This window comes from Chanos chanos, chromosome 8 (genome assembly GCF_902362185.1).
Source record: "Chanos chanos chromosome 8, fChaCha1.1, whole genome shotgun sequence".
Taxonomy (NCBI): Eukaryota; Metazoa; Chordata; class Actinopteri; order Gonorynchiformes; family Chanidae; genus Chanos; species Chanos chanos.
Genome location: NC_044502.1, coordinates 28,770,614 through 28,787,259, shown reverse-complemented (window position 1 = coordinate 28,787,259; position 16,646 = coordinate 28,770,614). Strand labels below are relative to the sequence as shown.

Sequence of the window (16,646 nt, the reverse complement as noted above, 5' to 3'; positions counted from 1 at the left end):
AAGCTGTTTGGTCGTTTGGCTTTGTACAACATGACTGAGGTCTTTCTCAAGCAAGCTCAATATCACAACTCAAGGCTGCCAACTTTTGGCCTCTTAGCATCTCTACGGGGCAGTCGATAGTGTACGCTGGTTGATAAGATGAGCAGGAGCTACATTTGGCCCTGACCCTTGCTCCCTTCATCCAGACTATCTCTAATATACCGAGGATCGATTGGAAACCCAGAATTAAGCATGGCCTTGCTTGAATTACATGGTAATTTGATCCATTCAATTAGTTCACTTTCAGTGAGCCGACATGAACGAAAGCGAACGGATGCTTTTAATTTAAATCAAATGAAATTTGAATCCAAAATGAAATGAGAGAAAATTACTTGTAGTATAAACGGAAATGTGGGGCTTATCTGTGTTGTCCTTCTGAACGAGGCAGACTTGGCACATGCAGCTTATGACACACCGAGCTGCTTTTGGAACAGACCTTGTGTTTCTGCATGAGGAGTCTGTGTGTCTCGCCGAGACGTCACCAGCATGTGGTTTAACTCATTGAGTAAAGGTCCAGGGATGGATAGGGTAGTGGGGGCTAATACTCCTGCTTGTTGCCTGTGGCTGCAACACAGTACAACTGACAGCATGCCTTGGTAGGGTGGCTCCAGTCCCTGCCATACAGCTGATTAGCCTCACCTCCCCAGCAGAGCATTGTTAGGGCGGAACACCGAAAGGCTAGTTGGTGGGGAGCTGAGAGGACCAAATTATAACTCATAATCACATTTGGAGACGTGACAATTTGCTGTTCCATCTGATTGGTTTTCTCTTGTTCCAGAGGCATTTTTTGACACTATGTAAAATGTGTTAGATGTGCTTTCTTTTCACCGACTTCCTTTTCTTTTCTTTTTTTTTCTTCTTCCACTTTATTCTCCCCATGCCAATTTTTGTCTGTCTGTGTGTGTCTGTTTTTGAAGGGTTTACATATACAGACTAAAAAAGCGTGAAATCTGTTTGAAGCTTTTAGGGGTCTTGGAGTTTTCTTTTTCTTTTTTTTTTTCAAAGCTGTGATGTCACCGTGAGAGATGCGAGAGGATGAATTGGATTAGCCCTCCCGACAGAGGGATCTAGGTCTCTTAACTCACCGTGGAGTTCATGACCCTTGTTTCAGCAAACTTCTGATACTTCCTGGCGTATATTACTGCCCCCACCAAGAGGCCAAATCTCTCAATTCTATTCTGTTCTATTCTATTCTTCATCCTCTCCCTGTTTGGCTCTGAATTGGGTCGTCATTTCTTCCTGTTCCTGAGTGTGACTAGATTTATCTTTCACTTTTAATAATAATGATCAGCACATGAGCTCGATCTGACCATGAGCTCGATCTGAAATTGAGCTGTATGGAGAGTAGTGCACATCAGTGTGTTTGCGTTTAAAGTGTCTCGATATACTCCCTCATGAACTTCCGACCAACTGGATGTGTTTACCAGCTGCATGCTAAGGACAGAACATAATGTACTCTGCGCACCTGAATGGTTAACAAGGAACAGGCGCGTAGCAGAATCTGTTACAATGTACTTTTTTGAGTGGACTGTTGAAATGAGTTTGCAAAAAGAGAAAGTGGTGAATGCAGAGTATTAAGAGAATTAAGAGAGAGAAGAGAGTCCAGAGGATTACATTGTTGCTGGCAGAGATTCCAGTAATGCTTATGTTACAATGTGAATGTTTTTTTGTTTTTTTTTTGTGTGTATGAAATATATGTTGTGCTTTACCTTTTTGTTTCTGAATAGATTCCTTTTAAAAAAAACTATTAGTATTAGTATCTGTAGTTGTCAGTTGCTGAAGTGGATTAATTAACCCTATTATTATCCTTACTTTGTTAATGGTGAGTGACTTTTTCACTTGTTTCCTTGGACCAGTCCTGTTTTCTTGGACCTGTTTGGACCCTCACTGCTGTCCACTCATCGACACCGCTGTTACGTTGAAGAACAGTCTGGAGACTGAGACAGTGAGAGAGCACACATGTATTTGGATGACTCTGAAACTGAACATTCCCTAGTGAGATTTAGTGACATTCAGATACCCGTGCATGGGGTCCTTTTTTCTTTTTTGTTTAAATTAGCAGCCCAGTGAGTAGCTTTAATATATTTTAACACATTTCAGCAAACTTTAAATTACTTTCATTTTTGTTGATTTGATACATTTTAATGAAACTCTAACTGTTCTGTGCCTTTGCTGTGTTGATTAAGTCGGTAGTTGAAATAGATTTTAATATGAATCATTTGTCATGTTGTCATTGCTGTGTATTTTATGTTTAAATTGTCTTTATTTTTGTTACTTAGTTGTCCTTATTAACTTTATTTTGAACAGAATGCCCTTCCCTTCGCCTACAATACTGTTTTGGTTGTTTTCAAGAGGCTGCCATTCTTTACATATACTGTTTATTTTTGCACGCAAACAATGTGCATAATATTGCTAAGAAAGAGATTTTCTCCATTTCATGGAATTTAAGGCCTTTTGGGTTTCGGATCCAAATCCTTTTGTCAGTAACCCCTCTTAAAGCCCTGCCTCTGAGGCTTGCTTCAGCAAAAAGCAGGAGGCTTCATGGGTTGAACCGTTACATGTAGCTACAATAAATTGTACCTCACCTTGTGCCTTCGCCATTGGAATAATTAACTGTTCTAATTGGAAGGAAGTCCAACGTGGCTTTTCAATACGCCAGTTAACACTCCCTGAGGACCTCCTCTCCTCTTTCTCTTTCTCTCTCTCTCTCACGTACATCAGTATAACTTGATTACCGTGGAGGAGCAAGGTCTCCTCACAGCCCTCTCCTGCATTACCTAATGGGATCTGGGTTCTCGCCAGACGCACTTGTGTCGGGCAGAAGTTTTCACTCATTTTCTCACTTCTCTGTGGGGAGGCCAGAGTCAAAGTGATAAATAATTCATGTTGCTCTCACTTCAGGTCTGCCACACCTCACAACCCTCTCCTATGGGATATCCCAGAATGGATTGTTTCAATAATTCAATGGGAGACTTGATCAAGCACTGGAGGGACTGAAGCATTGTCTGAATCCCTGCCTATTGGATTGACTAACTGATGGTCATCACAGTGATTCTGGTTGATTCAGAGATTTCTGGACATTTAAGAATGTTGCCCTCTATCCTTGTTTTTTTTCTTTTTGTTCCTTCTCCACTTTTGAGTGCTCTTCATCCAATACGCTTGCTCCTCTTTTCTTATTCACTCGTAACCGCTGTCTTGTCTTTTCCATAGGTGGAAATGATGTCATAGAAGTTTTTTTCTCTCTTTTTCCCTTCAAAATGTAATATGTCCTTCTTATCAGCACTTTTACTTGAGTAAATCGTTTTTTTTAATTGAGGTCCGTCTTTAATCCCAGGGCGGCAGATTTGTTGTTAGCACATCGGGATTTGCTTCGTTACGTTATTATAACCTTTTTTTTTTTTTTAATTTAATGAAAAGTATGACTCTTGTGACTTATCCAAGTTTAATTTTGCTTTGACTGTTTTTTCTTTTCATATGGGTGAATGTTTGCTTTGACACTGCCTGAAATTATAGTCCTAACAGAACACTTTGTAACACAGTGAAACGGATCTTGTGCTGGTTGAAAGGAACCTTATGGTAATTCATGTATGGTAGAGAGGTTTGGATTAGGATTTGCAAACAATCTGAACAATACCTACAGGCTTGAGATCCTTTGGATTTGAGCATCCCATTGCTGTGTTATGATATGACACTTTAAAACCTGAAGTGTTTTTTTTTTTTTTTTTCACTTGGCTACAAGTTGAATTAGCTGCCATGCAGAACAGTGTGGGGATTCTTTCATTTGTAGTGCTGTGGATAAAGTTTTTCTGTGCCTCAGGTAAATGTTTGTGATGTGGTTGTCATGAAAATGCTTTTGTGTGAAGTCTCCGCTTGGCTTTTCGTGTCTTACGAAACGTAGAAAAGCCTCTTGTCCTGATGCCTTGGTTGGCTCTTCGGCAAATTTCAGAAGGTCAAACGAAGATCACAATCCAATTTCTGTGCCTTAGTGAGCATTAATAAAAGATATAATGATTACAGTCCCAACTGTGTGGGTTCATTAAAACGAGATGGAAACTCATAGAAATTTAGATATATTGTGAGAGCCCCATTTTGCGACAGTATGTCCTGGTTCAGTAAATAGCAGGGGGAGAGATGGGAGTCTGGGAGAGAGAAGGTTTGGGTCTTGGCCACCAGCATTCCTGACAGCAGCAGTTAGGTTTGACTTTAATGGTCAACCCTGTTGACTCCTCTGTTATAAAAATGATTTAGGACTTGGCGTATAGTTTCATGACTGTTATTGTCCGCATCTATGGCAGTAGCCCTTGTAATTCAGAACTAGCCAGAATAATTGAGTTCTGCACAGTGAGTAATGCAATTCATTTGCAATGCTTCATTAAGCAAATTTTTATCATCGGTTGTCTACAGTCCTGCTTTATGACATTTTTCTGAAGACTTTATGATGGATTGCTGTTGTGAAGTGTACAGTTGTTTTACTGTGACATGCTTTTACTGTTGGCATTGATTCATTCCTTCAGTATGTGCTACATTATGGCGCAGGACAAGACAAAGGATGCTTCTCTTTCATTTCGTCTCTACCTGCCTCAGCCACTCTGCTGTGACTCATGGCATTTCACTTAGACGGCAGTTACAGTCATTTTAATAAATATAATCACATGAACATAATTAAAGAACATAAAATGGGCACTAGTAGCTAGCAGCAAAAAGATTATTGCAAATTGTGGGCTACTTTAAAACGGTAAGAAACTAAATAACATTCTTTCACTTTGGGGGCAGAAAATATTTTCATGAATGCGACTAGAAATCATCATTTCCAGAATATTCTACCAAAGCTATATTTGAAAGTGGATGTTTAGATGAATATGCTTTTAGAAGACCATGTTTAAAATGTGTCCTAATTACTAGGAGGCAGCAATGATTTTTTTTTTCTTTTCTTTTTTTTTTCTTTTCAGAAGAATTGAATGGTAGGTCCCTATTTATTAGTAACATGGAACTGAAGTGGAAGCAACACACTGTTTAGCAGTCTGGCTCAAATGTCGTTTTCTGCTCTGTGCCATTCTGTCATGTTGCCTTCCCTCTTTGCCAAAGACCAAGCAGGGAGGACTTTGTGACGCCTTCTGGTCTTTTAATTTAGCAAGTCAGGCTCGATGTCAGAGACACCCCTCGTATCTCCCAAGGTCGTTCTGCCCAGGAACATGCTGGCAAGGTCGCCCACTATCCTGCAGCGTGGATTTTCAGTGGTCACACATGTGTGCCACATCATCAGGTCACTCTGGAGGTCTGCATTCTGTCCTCACTCTGCAACCCTCCACTCACCCCTCCACCCCCCCACAGGTGGTCAGAGCCACCAAGAGCCACCATCAGAATAATTTATGAGCATTAGGTCACATTTGCTTCTCGGCAACACAGGGATTTTTTGGCTGCTGGCCATGTAGAGATTATTTCTTGTTTTTCTCCCCTTCTCTGTTAAAAAATATTCAGTGTAAAAGGAGACAGTAGGTGTTTTTGTTTGTCTCTGTTAGGTTCGGTTACCAATGTCAGATCTTCTGTTTGTCGGTTTGTTCTTGCGTTGATTTTATTTTGCGCAGATACGACGCGGACCAAAGGTGCAGTGCTTCTGAGCATGAACTATGTTGACATTGCGGCGAACCAATTAATCTTGATATCCCAAATAAATATGAAACTAGACCACTAGCCTAGTTCAGCGTCAATGCGAAACACAAGAGCAGAAGCAAAGCCTAATGTCAACAGAGCACATACCTCTCAGGCAATGGAGGGATGTACTCTCTGGAGATGCATGCAAAGTGACAGACAATCCTCTCCAAAAAGGACGCTGTGTAGCTCCATTAGAGCATTACATGTCTGAAAGTGATGTGCCCTCTTAAGGAGTTAAGACGTAGCGTCGTCCAAGCTAAACCACAAAATCATGTTCATTTGACTTGGATATTAAGTGAAAAGACGTGTACAGAGTCTGAATCACTGATGAATAATACAAGATAGCATTGTGAGCAGGTTTAAAATAAGGTGCACATTAGTGGCAAAATGTAAAAATCCTATTGCTCCAACTGCTGTCCACCATTCGGCTTTATACAAAGCTCAAATTTATTTTCATGGGCTGCTTTAGTGTTTGCGGCATATCGCATTAAAAGGCAACAGGTCACAAAGAACAGAGAAACAAAGAGACTCGTGTAGCATGAAGTGCAGCTTTAAATACTGGAGTACTTTTCCTTATGAAGCGCCAAGACACAGTCTGACTTTAATGATCTGAACAGCGTGTGTCTAAGTCGTGTTGGAGAGTCGTGAGATTCGGCATGGCTTCAGCTGAGTTGATGAGATGGAGAGCTCATTGGATTTCTCTCCTTGTGTTCCCTTCTTCGGCAGGCCGCTGCGCTTTCCTACTTGAACTTGCCTCTTTGTTTGCATGCTTCAGTAGAGCATCCTTTTGAGAGTTTTTGCCTTTATTCTAACTAATGCCCTATTAATTACATGGTTGTGTGCTTACTGAAAGGACTACCTTTCTTGGATTTTTCGCTCTTTGATTAGCTCAGGTGCCTGTGAAGTCAAGTTGCTTATTAGTGAGATTAAGTTTCTGGTCATACTAGCTCACTGACTTCCTCCAATTTTCCATTAGCGGTAAAAACTGAATATTGGATAATGGTAAGCCTGTTGGATTTGTTACAGACTTTAATCCTTAATTAATGGTAGTTACAATACATTTGTTGTTTTCATTGTCAGCCTCCGTAGAAGCAGACCTAACTGAAGCAGTAGCGTATTGGATTAATAGAAGTAGCTTCCACACCAAATCGTAGTTTTAGTATCTTCCAAAATATCTGCTGGTTGCCATCTGTGCATCAGTAGCGTTGTTTGTATTATAGAGATTTCACTTGTCATTAAATTTCTATCCGTTAACATCAACAACAGATAGAAATTTAATGACAGGGAAAAATCGTGCTGTTTTTTTCCCCCCTCAGCATTGTTGTTGTTTGCGTGATAGAGATTTTCCTTGTCATTAAATTTGTATCTGTTGTTGATGTTAACCTCCGACCCAGAGATCACGGTTCGTGCCATAAATCACTACGCGGAGCCTGGTGTGCCACGGCTGAAAACGTTTTCTTACATATGCAGCATTTTGATTAATCACGCATGGCGTCTTTCCCGAAGGCTCTGGCTCTTCCCCATACAAAACCATTAGTCATTGTCACTAACTCTGACTGTATGCACTGAATCCTGGACGCTATCATTTCAGACTGTGTGCATGGCTCTTTAATATGTCAGCTCCCTCTGTTTCGACATAGACATATGGAAAGATGCACCAGTGATCTGACCTTAACCATTCATTCAGTTTTGGTGTATGTGTGTGCTCTAGTTTTAAAATAAATTCACTTATTCATTCATTTTTTCAATTATCCTCCTTACATTTTTATGTTTTCTTACTCCTTTTTTTCTTGTCATGTGTCTTTTTATGTTCTATGGGGATGTAACGATACATTTAGGAATTTGTGGTCTTAATCAGCTAACACTTTGACACTCAGTTGTTTATTTTTCAGAACTAGTTAATTGTGGTTTATATAAGCATATGAGGTATGCTTTATTTTTCAGGACCATTAAAGTAACAGGGCAGATGTCTTTAGGGGTATGAGCATGTCTTATAAACTTTCATATCTGTATGAAACTCAATACAAGATGAATCACCTCATCAAAGACATGTCTCATCTCTTTTTTTCTTTTTTTCTTTTTTGAATCATCTGACAGATCTAAGTTTTTTTTCCGTTGCTGTGTGTACAACAGAGAGATTCAGTTTTTTGATTTATTTTTTTTTTAATTTTATTTCTATTTTTCCATATGTAGCCTATGTTCCTCTCTGAGGGCCTGTGTGGTTGAGGTCCATTAGCCTCTGCAGATGCGCGTATGCGTCTGTGTCTGGCACTTGCCTGTGTCAGCATATTTGTGTCTGAAATGGCTCCTACCATCGCTCTCCTGGCACCGTCCTACCCTCTTTAATTTGGTGGTGCCGCAGGGCTCATCCTCCTCTTGCTGCACCCACAGACAGTGACAGGGAGAGGGAGGAGAGGGTGGGAGGAGCAGAGTGGGAGTGTATGGAGCTGAACACAACCACTGCATCTGCTGTCTGGGGCACTTTATACAGCTCAGCAGAAGGATGTTCAGGGGGCTAGTTTTCTTTTTGTTTTTTGTTTTTTTTTTGGGGGGGGGGGGGCGGGGGGTGTGGATTTGAAAGTGGCATCAATGCATATTCACTCACAAAACCTCTGTATGATCTCAAATCACACGTGACTCATAAGGTTTTTTTTTTTATTATTATTGATGCGGGGGATGCTTCAAATGCTTTCCAAAGTTGGGATCTGCTGATGTGTTTGAAATGTGTTTGAAATATGTAAACATCTGTTGATGAGATACATAAGGTTTGCGGGAGTCTTCATGCATATGAATGACACTAACTCTGACTAGCAGCACTAGTGGAGGATGAGTCCATTGCATTACATTTTCTTGTAATGAATAAATGTATGGATATATAAGTGTGGCTGAGTGAAGAGTGCTGTTCACTTTGGTCTGAAGTGGTGTTTAAATGGGACTGCAAGAATTGCCACAGTCATTCCCACTTGATTAAAGGGAATATGCTAGAACCATGCCATCTCTGTCTGAATGAGTGATGATCATTTTTGTATGTTTTGTAGGAGCAAATCTTTTTCCTTGAATACCTAAAAAAAAATCACTATTTTGAAACCTTGATTTCTGTGTTTTTTTCCCTGTATGACACCCCCCCCCCCAAAGCATGAAACCTGTGTATTTTCTTTTTCTTTCTTTCTTTCTTTCTTTCTTTTTTTTAAATCTGGTCCTTGGGCTGCTGAGGGCTCCTGTTCGGGGTCGCTGGAAGTGACAGGGAACAAATGAGAGAGCCCGGCACAACTGGAGGGATCCGTAGTGGATCTTATTGGGTCTTGACCCACACGCCCTTCCTGCACTCGACATAGCACTCCATCAGGGCCGGGCCTCCAGAGGACTGCATCCACTCTGCCCCCGCTCTGCCCATTTTTTCACCCCTCCTCCGCCCCAGCCTAGACCACTGGGTCTCTAATGACGGAGCTCTAACAGAAGGGGAGAGCGGGAAGAGAGAAGTGGGGACAGAACTGTTGTTCGCTCTCTCCACAGAATGACAGATAGAGGAATGACACAGCAAAATAACTTGTTTTTTGCAGACTCTGCAGTACTTCGGGGAACATTTTATATATATATATATATATATATGTACACACACACACACTCATACACACCATCCTCACAGCTCAGTGGCTTCGTACCGCAGGGGCTTTTTAAAGTAACAAAATGCACCACGCACTTTACTTTAGCTAATTCTAATTATTCCTCTTCTTATGCCAGAAATATGAAGAGTCACGTGTTCTGTTTATCACCTGATGTCTGATGTCTGTTTTGTATTTTTAGACAATGCAATTACTTTAAGTTCCTACAAGACGAAAAGTAGGGGAGAGCTCTAATGAAAAAATGGTAATTAGATCTTGTGTGACTAACCCCACGATTATGTGTATGACAGTTTGTCATTGAGCGGACAGTGCAGCTGTCGCCAGAGTCAAGGCAGCTGTCAATCAAAAATGCCGTCTCTCAGGGTTATTTCATTCCCTGCGCCTTGTTTGGCCAGATGAGTGTTTATTATTTATTTATTCACACTTGCTGCCAAGGCCAGAGAAGCTGACATATTCCCGACAGCTCTAGATGTTTGTTTGCTTGGTGTTCTGGGACAAAGCAATCGTTTAAAACACCTGCAAGAGGGTTTAAGAGCCCGGTCTCGCTTTTGGCTTGTGTGGGTTTGGAACAGTTTTCAAGAAACGCACACAGCCTGTGCTGTAGTCTGAAAGTTTTTACCATCATCAAACTGCTGCAATTAAATTGTTCTCTCTCTCTCTCTCTCCTGTTCTTAATGGAGTAACTATTTCTGTTGCATTCCAATGCATTAAAATTCTTCCACTTTTCAGATCTTGTCTGAAGATGTTGTTGAGGCCTCCCCTTGCATTGGTGTTGAAGAGTGCTTCATACGAGAAGGAGAGCTTATTATGACATTTTATTTCCATGTTTCTTTGTTGATGTTCTATCTCTTGCAGAGCACTCTCTGATGTATAATATGTTGAGTTTATGGGAACAGTGTGAAAGTGTTATATAGCGGTTAAAAACGCAGTGTTTTGGTTTTTTGTTTTCACTGCTTAAAAAAAGTAGCATCTTGATGATGAACAATGCTTTTGACTCTCTGAAACTCTCTGTGGGAGTCTGATTCTAGTTTTGATAGCATTGCTGACTGCTTGGCATTGTGGGTTATCTGTAAGCTAAAATAGCTTGAAAATTGGCGAGCGGAATGTTTTAGCTGGGGGCTACAATCTTGACCACAGCTTACTTCACACCTTATTGTTTTTCTTTGTATAACAATTTCTAGCGACATGAAGAAACACAACTAAACAGGGATTGATACAACCAGAAGAAGACTTGTGCCCTTAGGGAGGTCATCTTTTTCCCATGGTCAGTGGTTCGCACACTCCAGTTTGATCCGACTGGGAAGTATACTTCTGTAAGAGACAGGTGGAGAGAGCATATTCTTTGCAGGACCCTGGCTTATGGAGTGCTCAGAGCTCAGTACAGGCCAGCTTAAATGGGATTTTTGGCTGCATCTTGTGCTAGTTCGCTGACCACCGTGCTGCCAGGGGAGTAATCATCGGATGAGGCTGCTGTCCATGGTTACTGCCAGTTCCTGCTGCTGGTGGTTCTGAAGGGACCACAGGCAGTTTTTACACCCCCCCCCCCCCCCCCCCCCCCCCCCCCCCCCCCCCCCCCCCCCCCCCCCCCCCCCCCCCCCAGTCTGGGCAGCAGGCCATCCCCCACCCCCCACCCCACCCCCAGCACGGCCACCGAGTTCTTCTCAATTATCTTCCGTCATATGGCCTTAGTTACTTGAAGAATGCACAACACAACTGAATCAGTCATGGCCACACCATCTGCCATTCACAGTTTAATGCTGTTCCAAGGCACCATATAATGGATGCTGAAAGGGGGACAGATTTTTCTGGAAACTGCATTTTTTTTTTTTTTTTTTTTTGCGTGGTGGGTGGGTGGATGATGAAGGAGGGTTTGGTTTCTAATCAGACAGATTTGATTCGGCTAATTAAGGGGAACAGCAAGAGAGGAGAGGATGTCGAGCATAACCAGGATCATTAATTGAACATAAATGCAGCAATTCAAGTGTGATCTTTAAATATGAGCTTGACTAAAGGTAGCTCTTATTTTTTGCAGCAAGACGTTCACTTAAACACTCTAAAATGGTACATGAATGGTCTCTGTCGGTAGCACTGGCTTTTCTGCTCACCAGTCCCTATGTTCTTTTTCTTTTTGTGATTTGATCTGGGAACAGCATTGGTTAAACGCACGTTGAACATTTAAAAAAAAAAAAACATGCACACGATCGCATAACATATGAAATGGATGTTTGTCCACTATAAAAATGTGTGGATAAATACAGATACAGAATTCAAATTTCACTTCCGTCCTCTTTGTATATGCGGAGAAGCAAGCCATTGTTGTCGAGGGGAGATAATAACTTTAATGACACCACTCCAATGAAAGTAAGAGTGATTATTTCCAGTGGATTTAACCCCTCCCAGAGCTCTTTCAGTATTGTGGGCAGCTGCATTTTACACTGTTACAGGCTGTTACTACACAGAGCTAAGAAGCCTTTGTTGAATGTGGTTGAAGAGACAAAAATTAAGGTGATAAATGTATCGCAAATATTCTGTTCAGACTTTTTGATTAAATCCTCTCTTTTGCAGATTTAAGTCCTGAATCCTGTGCTGCACGGCATTCTCAATTGTGGTTGATCGCAGGAAGAAGCCAAATCAAGTTTGAAAAGACAGTTTAAGAAAAGGGGCAAAAAAGAAAACACCCTGTGTCTGGTATTATGATTAGTTTACAGCAGACTGTAAATTTGGAATAGCAATGGAGTGTCTGTCACAGTAGCTACTTTGATTCCAAATTGAGCTACTTTTCATTCCAATTATCTTTCCCCTCCCTCTGGGCACGCGGTCTGTAATGAACATTCTATTCTTCCCCTGCAATATTCCAACTGTATGAAAACATCTGTGAAAGAGAAAGAAATGAATATATCAATATTGCGACTAATTCTGAGAGGAATATAAGACATATTATTCTTTCATGTAACTGAAATGGTTTCCAAAACGTCATAGATGCAGCATCTTTATTAGCCTCTCAGCATACTTGTCTTTTAACTCTCCTTTTCCATCTTTTCTCTTTCAAGTCAATGAACAGGCTTCACCATCTTTTTTTGATTTGTATTTTTTTTTTCACCGTTTGCTCTGTATGGTTGTCTTTGAGTCCAGCAGTGAAAAATGAGAGAGACCATTATTGCTTTCAAGGTCGTTCTTGAGAGGTCCTTTTGTGCACCATCATGATAATTAATTGGAATCAAATGAGAAATTAAGCTGTGATCAAATTAGATTTTTTTTTTCCCGAAACCGCTTGCCGGCTGGATATTGTTGTTGTATCTGTATGTTTTTGGGGTTTTTTTTTTGACAGTCACCTCTGTTTACTGAGGCAGTGGCTGTTGTGTAGTGTCCAAGGCTCTGTGTTGGATACGGTGCTGGGATCTTGTCTCTGTGCCAGTCTGTGTGCTTTCACTGTGTTTGGAAAAGCAACCCTGTGTGATGCGGTGCCGGGCAGCAGCTCTTTCTTATCAGAAGCCTGTCTATCATGTTCCTCTGTCCTGCTGACGATCAGAGTAGATATCGTTTCCATCCTTTTTCCTTAAATTGCATCGTCTTTAAATCAAAGCGTCATGACTGTGTCATGGTTGGGTAAAGATTAATAGTGTCTGTTTGTCTTTTGGTAAAATACAAAAGATGTATTGATTGAATGAGTCATGTTGGAGAACACAGAGCAGTGCCATGGAGGAATCTGAAGCATTATGCTTGAAGTGATTTTTGAATATTCATAGATGAACTGATGAAAATTTGCAAATCGAATAAGGGGGTGGTCTGTCAGATTTCCAGTCTGTTGCCTTGCATTAGTGATCGGTTTTTATTTCCCTCAAGGGCTCTGTTTCCACATGGTGAATATATTGTGTTAAAAAACATTAACATGTAGGAAGAATGCACTTCTCACCACAATGCAAAGATGTTTTTTAGAAATTATACCAACCATATTTTACATGACAGATAGCTGTGCGCATAGTGGTACCATTGTAAACAATTTTTTGTGCATTTCTGCTTCTGACTGTGTGTATAATATGCTGTTTTTTTGTCTTTCAGAAACCCAGTTCACTAAGGATTGTGGGAATGGCGTGTGTCCGTGCTTGGCTCACTCTCTTTGATCTGTGGTAAGCTGACAGAACCACCTCAGGAGGAAATTTCAGTATATTTGGCAAGAGTAAATGGTATTCATATTGCATTTGTTTTTTTTTAACAACCATAAACACTCCAGTGTAAATTAAAGCTTTGCCTGCTATAATTCTCACATCACCAGAAACTGTTCAGGTCAAAAATTGGATTATAAGGAGCTGAATGGTCTGTGCTGTGGGTTCTGTGTTTTTTTTTAAAGAACTCTCATCAGTATTCCTAAATGGAGAGACTCCGAGGCGAATCAGGATGGAGAATCAGCGCAAAGGAAACTGTTAAACACTAAGGGCTTTAGGACTGGGACCGAATTATTTCAGCTGAGTTTTTTCTGGAAGGGGACAGATCTATTAATACTCTGGACTGTGTGTAAATCCCTGCTGCAGTGGATTAAGGGAAACTGAGGAATAATAAAAAAAAGAGCAGGCAGAAGATGATGACAAGGAAGGGCAGGTGTGTTAGGAGGTCGATGCGGGCCTTGGTCCTATTGGACCTGCTGGTGGCTATGGTGACACTGACCATGGCGCTGGAGTTTGAGGGTGCCCCGGGCCAGTGGCTCCGTTACGGCCCCTGGGAGGCTGGGGCCACAGGGGAGCTGAGCCTCACCCTTAAAACCAACATAAGTCGGGCAGTGCTGCTCTACCTGGACGACGGTGGCAACTGCGACTTTCTGGAGCTGCTGATCAGCGAGGGCCGGCCACACCTGCGGTTTGCCATCCACTGTGGTGAGCCAGCCTCACTGCACATGGAGACGCGTGTTAATGATGAACGCTGGCATCGCCTGCAGCTCACCCGTAACTACCGTGAGACCACCCTGGTGGTGGACGGAGAAACCAAGACCGTCGAGGTCAAGTCCAAGAGGCGGGAAATGGTGGTGGCCAGTGACCTATTTGTTGGAGGCATTCCACCGGATGTACGACTTTCTGCCCTCACATCCAGCACCATCAAGTACGAACCTCCTTTTCGTGGACTGATTGTCAACCTTAAGCTGGGTGAAACTCCTCCAGTCCTCCTGGATGGGCAAGGAGTGAAAAATGACTTGGAGTACCTGTGTACCAAACAGAATCCTTGCAGCAATGGTGGCTACTGCTCCATCCACCAAGGGGAAGTGCTCTGTGACTGCACCAACACTGGCTACAGGGGGAGGTACTGCAACGAAGGTAAGATGCTTTTGAATCAGGTGCTTTTTTCCCACTGCTTGGAGCAAAGAAGCTCCAAAGGTTAAGCATTAGATTTTAATGGAATTCTATAGAGATGTAGAATTGCAAAGTTTTTTTTTTATTATTATTATTATCTAGGAGTGTTTTGGTTGCCGCAGCTGGAAATTCAACCTGACTACTGAGAAAGGTTAGTGAGGAGATTGTGGGCTGTCCTCTAGATGTGTTTAAATCATCTGAGATTGGAGGTCTATCAAGTTCACTTATGGAAGAATGTTAGACATTTCAAGGCTAGCAGGAGATATTAACTGCCTCAGAGATGTGTTCCAGTGGAACGGAATGTTGGAATGGCATATCTTTGAAGTAAGCACTTGAAAGGCATCTTTAGGAGAGCTGGTGTGTTTACTCATGCGATAGGATGGAAAAGAATTTTGCAGACTATGGTAAGAAAAGGTGTTAGAATTGAATTTATTAACAAGTTTTAAAGGTTGAATTTAAAAAGCTGAAAAACTGAAGGGGAAAAAAAACATAACCTGCCTGATAGTCATATTGGAAACACTTGAGAAATGAGTGTAAGTGGTATGTGTGCACATAGAAAACACTCTCTCTAAGTGATGCACTCAAGACACAGCATATTTAAACTTAATATCAAATCTGACCTATTTCTCATATGTCATATCTCATAGCGATGTAGGAGTCCATTCAGACTTCTGTTAATTGTGTCATACAAGAAGTGTGTTTTTCTTGTTTTCGTTGTGTGGAAGGTGGTGATGCAGACAGGTTTTACCTCTGCTCTCAGCTTAACAGAAACGCAGAATGTGCAGCTTCACGGAATCTGTCTTGTCTGTGGCAAAATGTTACTTCAAATAAAATAAACTTCGATGCCAGAGATGAGGATCCACCAAAATATTATGAAAGCTCTTGATAGCATTCCACAGTAAATTGGATTTCACTGTGTTAAAGAACAACATTTAGGATAAACAGTTCTTTCACTCCTGGGGGGTGTTTGTTGGAGGCATTCCACCGGATGTACGACTTTCTGCCCTCACATCCGCACCATCAAGTACAAACCTCCTTTCCGTGGACTGATTGTCAACCTTAAGCTGGGTGAAACTCCTCCAGTCCTCCTAAAGCACGTTTAGTGAAAACTCAGAGTTAGTTAATTCAAAGTAGTATACCTCCTAATAGAAGAGCCCTATGGCTTTGTTTTGCTAGGAGACTGAAGCCACAGGGCTCCTCTATTAGGAGGGTTGCTACTTTCTCTGAGTTAACTAACTCTGAGTTTTCATTAACCTTCTTTCTGAAATACCCCCCTGGCCATAAGTCTTTCCTTTCTTGCTTTTGGATATCATGCAGTCATAGGAATAACGTGTATCCCAAGGAAAATGTAATTAATATTATAATTTTGAGGAAACTGAGAATCTTACTTACTTACGTCTTATAAGCCTGACTGTTTGTTCAGCTACAGTCATCCGAAGAACTGTTTGAGATGGTCAGCATGGTTTGGAGCTGGTTGCTGCATGCATGTCTTGTCGAATTTGGCTGGATCATGCCCATGAACCACATCCCATGACCTCTCTGTTGTACCTCCCAAGTGAACATAGCGCTGTCTTTTTATCCTCTTAGCTAAGAGAGCCAGCAGAATCAATTAAGAATGCCCTCAGCGTAGAGGAAAAGTAGGACAAAGCAATAAATAAGCCCAGCATCATCCTCTGTTTCACTCTCACCATCTTTGGAACATCTCAGAGCAGGCTAACGGAGTATGGGATGACTTGCATGGAGTTAACATCAGCTCTAGATAAACAAAACTCCAGGTTTCTATTTTTGAGACCATGGATACAAACTCTGCTCTATATTTCACTGCCTCTTTAATAAATCAATGAAAGACCTTTTAAACAGGAAAACATCCATTAAAGGGACAAACAAGGCTCTGCTTGCATACATGTCCCAACACACAAATATGCTAGTGCGTGCACACGCGCGCACACACACACACACACACACACGAATTTACTTAGAAACTAGAATTTCT

At 41.5% G+C, this 16,646-nt stretch overlaps 1 protein-coding gene across 1 annotated transcript in view; it reads left to right on the top strand.

Annotated features, from left to right (window-relative positions):
* Positions 1 to 13,977: 13,977 nt before the first annotated feature.
* The window catches only part of nrxn2a (neurexin 2a), a 219,570-nt gene continuing 216,901 nt past the window's right edge, over positions 13,978 to 16,646 (top strand). Inside the window, exon 1 of the mRNA XM_030781149.1 lies at positions 13,978 to 14,617. Coding sequence (XP_030637009.1) covers positions 13,978 to 14,617 — 640 coding nt within the window. The remainder of the gene's footprint in view (positions 14,618 to 16,646) is intronic.